Consider the following 10097-nt stretch of genomic DNA (forward strand, 5'->3'; position numbering starts at 1 on the left):
CCCCGCGGCCGCCGCGCGCCTTGGCCCCCGCCGCAGCCCCGGCGGAGGCGGCCGAGGCGGCGGGCAGGTGCAGAGGCGGCGCGGCGTGGTGGTGGTGCTGGTGGTGGTTGTGCGCGCCGCTCGCCGCGCCGCCCCGACGGCCCCGGCTGTTCTTGGCGAAGAAAATGGCCCAGCCCACCACCACCACCAGGTCGGTGGCGATCCAGGAGCACCAGTACAGGTCGGTGACGGCGATGAGGTACAGGTCCAGCAGACCGCCCTGTGCCAGCAGCAGCACCACGGACAGCGCCTGGTAGCCCCAGCGGCACCCCGGGCTGGGGGCGCAGCCTCGGCGCCGACCCCTGCGGCCCGAGCGGGCCGGACGGCCGCAGCAGCAGCAACACGAACAGCAGGAGGTGCCGCTGCCGGTCCCGGTCCCGCCCGCGCCCCCGGCCGAGCGGCCCCCGGGGCCCCCGACGGCCCCAGCCGCAGCACCCACGCCGAAGTCCGCGGCTGTCATGCTGCAGGAGGAGGTGGGCGTGGAGGTCGAAGAGGAGGTGGCGGCCGAGGAGGAGAAGGCGGAGGGCGCGGGGTCGGCGGCTGGGGCGCCCCCCGGAGCCGGGGGTCCCGGGAGGCCGGCGGCGGCGGCTGGCACTAGCGGCTTGCTGATGCTGATGCTCTCGTCGTCGTCCTCTCTCTCGGCGCCGGTGCTGCTGCTGGGGGAGCCGCCGCCGCCCCCGCCGCGTCTGCCGCCGCCTCCCCCCCGGCTGGTGCTGGTGCTGGTGCTGCTGTCGCCCGAGCCTCTCCGGCCGCGGGAGGAACCCCCCCGGAGGAAGAGGGGCTGCAGCCGGGCAGCGGCGGGGGGCGGTGGGAAGGAGCCGGACGAGGACGAGACCGAGCGGGGGTTGCCGAGCGCTGGGTGCATTGTCCTCCGAGGAGCTCCGGGGGACTGCCCAGCTGCTCCCTCCCCGCCAACCCCGGGCTGGCAAGGCGGCCGAGGGGAGCCGGGGCCAGCCGCCGCCTCCTCCCCAGCGGCTGGGACTCGTACCCGGGTCGGGCAGCAGCGAGATCCGGACTGGAGCCACCGGACTGGGCGAGCCAAGCCCTGGGTGCCCGGGAAGTAGGGTAGGCGAGGAGCTGAACCCACCGCGGTGACGACGGGCGAGGCGGGGGCGGGGAGCTAGCCTAGTCGGAGAGGAAAGGGAGGCTGGCGGTAGGGAAACCAGGACTGGATTCAAGGGGGAGAGGAGGAGGAGAGACCAGAGAAGGAGAAAGCCTGGCTCGCTGGATCCGCAGGAACAAAAGGGGGGAGGGGTTGCTGAGGCGCGAGAGTTGGGGTGGGGAGCTCTGTGGGGGGGCCTAGACGATGAGAGGGGAGGAAGAGAAACGGGGAAGCGGGAGTGGGTGGGGTTGGCGCTGGGAGGACCTAACCCGAGCAGAGGATTCCTAGGGAAGTCGTTCAGCGATCCCACCAGCCGGAACTGCTGAAGCGTTAGTAACCCGATGGCCTTGGTCTCCGTGTAGATCATGCCTCTGAGCACCAGGCACAGACGACAGGTTCCAGCCTCTGCTCCTGGTCAGCACAACTTCTTTTGCAGGCAGCAGGGGCAGCTTTGGCCTCTACCCCCAGTCCAGCGCCCTTTTACCTGGGGCAGCCTGCCTCTCCTTCAGGCACTTGAAAAATAACGGAGGAATCAGGCCATGCGGATTAAAAGGACCAGGAACAGCAGCCCAGACATGAATTTCTACATATTGCTGTGCCCTGCACTGGGTTCAGTGATAGACCCTCAGGGACATCCCACTTTCCAGTGAATGGAGCAGTTCTTTGAATGTAACTGCTTGGGGAGAGAACGGAGGTTAAAGAATTATTCATGTGGCCCCAGCCAAGTGGGGCTTTTGGTATTCTCAGAGGTCTTTAAAGTGGGAATTAGAAATAATAAAGATGTATCTAGCAGAGAGGAAAATAAAGAGACCTTTAGAGCTACGGGTACCTTGATAAAAACAAAGGCTCAAATTGAGTGCTGGTGAACATTACAACCTGCCACTCTGGACAGGCCCTGCGGGCTCAGAGCTCATTCTGACCCACTCCCTGGGATTTATTCCATGACTGGGGCTGGATACCCATCAGCAACTCAGGAAGGCAGCAGGTAAGAGTTATGGCATTAGAGGTTTAGGGGAGAAAACAATGACTAGAGCATTTGGGGCTAAAAAAAAAAAAAAATCTGAGGCTCATGTATAATGCAAACATCCCAGCCACATCAAAGCAAGGCAGGAAGCTTGTCTGCCCCTTCTTCCTCCTCCACATACTTAAGGCTGCAAGTTCCCTGCCTTGATTTCATTGCTGTTAAAACTTGTGCTGTTGAGGGGCGCCTGGGTGGCTCAGTTGGTTTGGCGACTGCCTTCGGCTCAGGTCATGATCCTGGAGTCCCGGGATCGAGTCCCAGATCCGGCTCCCTGCTCGGTGGGGGGTCTGCTTCTCCCTCTGACCCTCCCCCCTCTCATGCTCTATCTCATTCTCTCTGTCAAATAAATAAATAAATAAATCTTTAAAAAAAAAAAAAAAAAACTTGTGCTGTTGGGGCTCACACCACGCAGTGCCAGGGAGGAGGACGAGGGAGCACCAAGGTGGCTGCTTGCCCAGCCCTTGCCCCTAAATCTGCCTTGTGAATAAGGGTCAGTTTGGGCCAAACCTGCTCTTTCCAGTCTCTTGGAGGTCCATCTCTACAACTAATCCATGGTAGATATGGGATTTAGAACCACTAACCTGCACTATTTCCACCTGCCTCTAGCACACATAACCTTTAAAAAGTTCGATGTCCAGTCATGCCAGACAGAGATATTAGATGGTGAAAATGCTCTGGGGTCGGTGGTCTCAGCTCTGACACTTAGCTTGTGTGATTTGGAACTGGTTATTTCCCCTCTCTAGCCTCACATTATCCAACTGTAAAAAGGGACCAATATCTACCTTAACAGTCTGTTATTAAGAGAGGTCATGAGTTCCAAGGGTTTAGCCTAGTGCCTGGCACAGAGTATGTACTCAGCTAAAGGCAGCTGGTGTTATCATAATTCCACTTAGCTCTTGTCTTAACCTCCTGGGGAACATTTCCTCACGGCACAAGTCACTAATGATGTTTTCTGGGCTGGATTCCTTCCTGAGGCCACATTCAGAGTTCTGTCCCCCACAGCTTTGCACTTCAGTAAGTGCCAGGGAGCAAAGCTGCTCTCATTAGGACAGTGGTTCTTGGAGCTGGTCTCCACAGACTTCACAATGTGAGAGATTTGGCTCTGGCAGCGGGTGCCAAGCCACATGGGGCAAGGTGGGGAATAAAGAGCGGGTGCAGCCCGCCCTCATGTGTGAGTGTCACAGCAGGTCCGGCAGATGTCAGGGCTGAGACAGTCCAGGTTAAAAAGCATATTGGGGAGCTGCCAATTCCTAATGGGAGTGATTATAGCCAGGCTCCCAGCTCTCCCCCAGGGAAAACATCAGCCAACGACTAACCTGAAAGCTGACCCAAGACTTCTGCTCAAGTCAATGAAGCAGTTGAAGGAGCAAAAGCAGCGGATGAAGGCAAAGAACTGGGCTCCTGCAAGAACACTCTGTCCCCACGCCCCACACCTGCCGGCTCCCCTGACCCACTCACCACTCCCTGCTCTCACCTGGCAGGCCCAGCCCCTCCTCCCACACGTGCCTCCAGGACAGGGATCCTCCCCCGTAACTTGAACTGTAACAGCCCTTTGAAGTTATCTTTTGTATTTCTGGGAAATGTACTGTCCATCAGTTAGATTAACTTTCTGTATGAGATCTTTTACCCCAATTTTTTCAGATCTGAGGCCCTGAATAAAAGACCACATATAATAAGGATGAGAAATCAGAGTACACAAAAGAATAAGTTGGTGGCCTGGGTATTGGAGGGATCTCCTCTTTGCACTGGGTTTTTCCTAATCTTCACACACACACACAGCCTTTGCTTCAGGCTGGAAAGGGCTTGACAAAGACATGTCAAGAAGAAGGAAAACAATAGACTTTCTCATATATAAAGTGAGAGCAAATATCCCATAAGGATGTAGAAAAGGGAAGACACAGTCACCAAGCACCTCATAAGCACTGAAGGTCTAGCTAGATATCTTACACACAATACCTGGAAACTGAGACACAGAGAGGTTAAGCAACTTACTCCAAGTCACACAGCTAGTTAAGGTTAGATCCAGACTTCTCTCAGGGCATCCTGGGGGACAGGGACAAACTAAGCAGGTTTCAATCCAAAAAATATTTCCCTAAGAACCTGCTAAACACTGGGCACTGGGTAAGGTTCATTTGGAGACCTAATATTCTTGTCCTCCTGGAACAGAAAGGCTAAGGGCTCACTGCCTTCCTGGAGCAGCAGTGGATGGACTAGGAGTAAGGGAATGTTACCCCCAGCCAGCTCAGCAGCATAGGAAAGCTCAGTGAGGCAAGGCCAACCCTTCCACATACTGAACCAAGGCCCCACTCTTTCCCGATCCATTCTCTGCTCACTATCACTGCCCTCTGTCACCTTCACAGCAAGAATAAAGAACAGGTCCAAAGAGAACCATCAGAGGGGCGTGTGGAGCCCCACAGGTGCTCGGTGAAGACACAAGCAGGGCCCTCTGGTTCTCAACTACACAATCACCATACTGACTCTGAGAAAATGAAAGGGGGGGGCGCCTGGGTGGCTCAGTTGTTAGGCGTCTGCCTTCGGCTCGGGTCAGGATCCCGGGGTCCTGGGATCAAGCCCCGCATCGGGCTCCCTGCTCCACGGGAGGCCTGCTTCTCCCTCTCCCACTCCCCCTGCTTGTGTTCCCTCTCTCGCTGTGTCTCTCTCTGTCAAATAAATAAAATCTTTAAAAAAAAAAAAAAAAGAAAATGAAAGGGAAGCTGGCAGGGAACTGGGACTGAAGTAGGATGAGTCTGTGAAGCTTGGGCTTATTAGGAACTTGAAGCCTCAAAATGACTTTTAGAGCTCTCTGAAGATAGACACTATCCCTGCCCCAACTCATCCTCTAGTACCTGGAGCAAAGCTGTGCCTTGAGCTGCCCCATAGATGTCTCACAGAGATGCCACTACCCTCTTGGATAAAGAAGTCCCAGCATCAGCACCTCCATGTGTCAGTCCCCAGGCTAGGTGTTGGGGTTCCAGAGACTAAAACAAAGCAAGTCTTTTCCTAGGTGTTCACCCTGGGAAGGAGACACAGTGAAGTGACTGAATGCCAAACAGGGTGCAGAAGAGGTGAAAACAGGAGTCAGTAAAGCCTTCAGAGAGGAGGGGATGTGTGAGCTGTTGTAAAAGGTGGGCAGATGGTGATTAGCAGATGCGGGGGGGGTTGAGTTGGGAGAGCATTCCAGGTAGAAGGAGCAAGATGAACAAAGTACCTATGGTATGAAATAGCAGGACACGTTTAAGGAATTACAAGTATTTGACATTGCTTGCATATGAAGTGCAAGAAGATGCAATAAAAGGTAAGGCTGAGGGAAGAGGCAGGAGTTAGGTTACATAGGACCTCATATGCCACACTGAACTTGGGCTGCATTCTGAGAGAATAGGGAACTCTTGAAAGCAGAAATGTAACAAGAACAGATCTGCATTTTGGAAAAGATGCTTTGCAGTAAAGATGATGGAATGGAGGGAAGAGAAAATGAAAGCAGAGACTATGTTCCACTTCTGGCAATACTGTGAACTAAATAATATAAAACCTCTCCAGCTCACAAAAAAAACACAAGATAAAATTGAATGTCCTTTTAAATGCCCAGTTAAAAGAGTAAGATAAATTCTTGGGGCCATAAAGAAAGAGCGAACTGGAAGCCAGAATGGTAAGTGAAGTGAATGATGCTGTGAGTGCCTTCACATATGTAGGCTGTCTCAATAGGGAATATTGTCTAAGATGGTAAGGACAAGCCATAAATAGCAATCAAATTTAAATTTACCTAATATTAATTGAAATAAATTGAAACTTAAAATTCAATTCCTCCATCTCTCTAGCAACATTTCAACTGCTCAAAAGCCCCATGTGACTAGTGGCTACCATATGGACAGCAGATATAAAACTCTATTACTGTGGCAAGTTCTATTGGACCACGCAGATGGGAACTTGGATTTAATAGCCAAACAGAGACAGGAAACCTGGCATTCAACCCAAATGAGGCAAGAAGGCAGAGCTGACCTTCCTACATAAAACCAGAACCCTCAATGAAAGGATGGACTAGAAAAACAAATCTACCACCCAAACAGGGAGACTACATGGAGACGAATGAGCACTGGCCTAGGCTGGAAGTGAAATAAAAACCTTTCCTGGAAATTCATTACCATGGGTTTATACCACGTATAGATTTGAAATTTGAATGATCTCATGCTGAAAAATTAACATAAATATTGGTTGTAGGCTGATAATAACCATGGATGCCTCTCAAAAGCAAATATAAAACAGTTCTGAAGGGACACACCTTCAAACCAGGCCTTAAAGACGTCCCATAGATAAAACACCAGTAAAAGTGAGCTCACAATCCCAAATTACAAAACACATAAGGAAGTAACCCATCATGAATGAAAGCCAGCAGATTAAACATACAGCAAGATTAGACCCTCCCCACCCCACCACCAAGAACTTCAAATGATGAAGGCTATACCACCAATAGGTTTACTACGATTAAAAACATAAAAAAGGGGCGCCTGGGTGGCTCAGTTGGTTAAGCGACTGCCTTCGGCTCAGGTCATGATCCTGGAGTCCCGGGATCGAGTCCCGCATCGGGCTCCCTGCTCGGCAGGGAGCCTGCTTCTCCCTCTGACCCTCCTCCTTCTCATGTGCTCTCTCTCTCTCTCATTCTCTCTGTCTCAAATAAATAAATAAAAATCTTAAAAAAAAAAAAAAAACATAAAAAAGAATACAATGCTATAAAAAAAGAATAGTATAGAAAAAGAAAAGAATAAGGCAGGGAGAAGTACATCCAAGAATGGCAGTGTGTGGATCTCTGAATTTTCTCTCCAGTGAAACAACCAAAACTGGTGGAAGCTATAAAAAAACAACCATTTAAAATTTCTGAAAATCGTCTTAGGGCACCCAGCAAATGGAAAAATATTTATTCAAGAAAGCATACTAAATCTCTTTAAGAATAACAAGAGTCTGGGCGCCTGGGTGGCTCAGTTGGTTAAGCGACTGCCTTCGGCTCAGGTCATGATCCTGGAGTCCCTGGATCGAGTCCCGCATCGGGCTCCCTGCTCGGCAGGGAGCCTGCTTCTGCCTCTGACCCTCCCCCCTCTCATGTGCTCTCTCTCTCTCATTCTCTCTGTCTCAAATAAATAAATAAAATCTTTAAAAAAAAAAATAAAATAACAAGAGTCTGTGGCATTTAAGCCACAACCTGCTCCCTTCCCTCCCCCCACTGAGTGTGATAGAAACTCTACTTCGGTTGAGTACAGACAAGAAGAAGGGGCTCCCTATCTCCCAGTCTAGGATAATAGTCTCTCCCTAGGAAGGGATTTCTAATCCCACCCCTCACCCCCGCTTCCTGTGTAGAAATTCTGTGCCAAAAAAGCACAGCTGAGAGGTCTGAGGTTCCCTACTTCCACCTAGTCCCTTCTTGTAGAGTAAAAGTTCTAACCTAGGTGTGGCAGGCCAAAAATACTGGGCCAAATCACCCTGTCCCAGCTCACTGGTAGCCTAGGGGTCCCAGGCAAGGAGAGGCAAGCGGAGAAAACAAGGGCCTACTACCGCCTCCTCTCATCCCCTTCCAATTCGTAGAAAAGGTGATTCACTCCAAGAGAAGTATGTTGCCAAGCCGTGGCACAACAGTGCTGCCTTAGATGTAGAAACAAAGAACTCTGTAGCTCAACCTAAGGAGACTGACTTTATTTGGAACAGTGTGGGGAAGTTCAAATCTAAAGGCACTGTTGAAGACAACGGAGCTCTTGGTGGTGAGTAATTTAGGGGAGGCTGACAATTCCATGATGGAACAAGTGAAACAGTAAACTAGCTAAAAGTTTAACAGAAAGAACTAGGGAAAGAGCTAAAAAGAACCCACCTGGGGACAGAGTAAGCCTCAAAAACTGGTCTCAAGAACTACCCCTGCAAAGGGGTCCAACTCTATTGGATCAGATGTGGAGCAATTGATGCCCCAGGACATTGTCAAAAATAACAGGATAATCAGCTATCAATTAGTGAAGATTAACAGATGGGTGTGATACCAATAGAGGTCGACCAGCCAGAAGCAAAACTGGGAGATCAGGGGAAAACAGTCAATGAGAACCCAGCTAAAACTGCAGCCATCCCAGGAGGGAAGGGAGACTAGGTGCATGTCCAAGGCTATTGAAGAGACATCAGAGGCTTCGCACTACAAGGAAAATAGACTTCACTGAATTTGTCCAGCCATGGATATCCATGACATCCATGATATCCATGACAAAAAGTCCTGAGGTGGGGGTGAAAGATCATGGTCAGTTTCCTGAATTGTTACAAGATATTATCTTAAATGTCCAGTTTTAAAACATTATGAAACATATAAAGAAAAGAGGAAAGTGTAACTCATACATAGGGAAAGAAAGCCAGACAACAGAAACTGTTATTGAGGGGCCCAGACACTGGATTTAGGAGACAAATACTTCAGAGCAGCTACTATAAATATGTTCAAAGAACTAAAGGAAACCACACTTAAAGAATTATAGGAAAGTATCATGACAATGTCTCATCAAATAGAGAATATGAAGAGACAGAAACAATAATAATAATACCAAATGGAAACTTTAGAGTTGAAAAGTTCAATAACTAAAATGAAAAATTCATTAGAGGGACTCAACAGTACATCTGAGCTGGCAGAAAAAAGATTCAGCAAACTAAAAGATACATTGATATAGATTAAACACTCTGAAGAACAGGGAGAAAAAAGAATGAAGAAAAAAATGAACAGAACCTCAGAGAGATAATGGGACACCATTAATCATATCAACATACACATAATGAGAGTACTTGAAAGAGAGAAAGAAAAAAGCAGGAAAAAAAATTCAAAGAAATAATTTCTTGAAAACTTCCCAAATTTGATGAAAACTATTAATCCACACATCCAAGAATTCAACAAACTCCAAGTAGCATAAATGCAGAGATCCAGACAAATCACAGTCAAAATGTTAAAAGCAAAACACAAGAAAGAAATCTTGAAAACAGCAAGAACAACATCATATACAAGGAAATCCCAGTAAGATTAACAGTTAACTTTTCATCAGAAAGAGTAAAGGCCAGGGGTGCCTGGCTGGCTTGATCAGTGGAGCATGCAACTCTTAATCTCAGGGTCCTGAGTTCAAGCCCCACATTGGGCATGGAGCCGGAAGGAAGGAAAGAAGGAAGGAAGGAAGAAAGGAAAGAGGGAGGGAGGGAGGAAGGAAGGAAGGTGGAAGGAAAGAAGGAGAGAAAGAAAGAAATGGGAGAGGGAGGGAGGAAAGGAAAGGGGAAAGGGAAAGAGAAAGACGGAAGGAAGGAAGGAGGGAGGGAAGGAGGGAAGAAGGAAGGAAGGAAGGAAGTGAGTAAAGGCCAGTGGCAGTGGGATGACATATGCAAAGTGCTGAAAAAGAAGTGAAACAAGGGATGCCAGGGTAGCCCAGTCCATTAAGCAGCAGACTATTGGTTTTGGCTCAGGTCGTGATCTCACGGGATCAAGCCCTGCACTGGGCTCCACACTCAGCAGGGAGTCTGCTTGGGATTCTTTCTCTCTCCCTCTGCCCCTCTCCTTACTAACATGCTCTCTCTCTCAAATAAATAAATAAATCTTAAAAAAAAAAAAAAAAAAAAGTCAAGCAAGATTCTTATATCCAGCAAAACTATCTTTCAAAAATGAAGATGAAATAGACATTTCTAGACAAGCAAAATCTGAGAAACCTATTGCTGGCACGGCTACCTTATTTTTAAAATGTTATACTGAAGGACATTCTTCAGGCTGAAAACAATAATTCAAATCCACACACAACAAAAACAGAGTGCCAGTAAAGGTCATTATGTAGGTAATTATAAAAAATAATGAGTACTTCTACTCCTTTCTTCTAAATTATGTATAAAGCAATTGCAGTAAAGGTTCTCATGTAGGTAATTATAAAAGATAATACAATTGCACATTTCTTC

At 48.9% G+C, this 10097-nt stretch overlaps 1 protein-coding gene across 1 annotated transcript in view; it reads right to left on the minus strand.

The window, feature by feature from the left end:
- Window positions 1-904, minus strand: part of TMEM121B (transmembrane protein 121B) — a 2291-nt gene extending 1387 nt beyond the window's left edge. Inside the window, exon 1 of the mRNA XM_044915228.1 lies at window positions 7-904. Coding sequence (XP_044771163.1) covers window positions 7-904 — 898 coding nt within the window. The remainder of the gene's footprint in view (window positions 1-6) is intronic.
- Between the last annotated feature and the right edge of the window lie 9193 nt (window positions 905-10097).

The sequence above is a fragment of the Neomonachus schauinslandi genome, chromosome 5 (assembly GCF_002201575.2).
Source record: "Neomonachus schauinslandi chromosome 5, ASM220157v2, whole genome shotgun sequence".
NCBI lineage: Eukaryota > Metazoa > Chordata > Mammalia > Carnivora > Phocidae > Neomonachus > Neomonachus schauinslandi.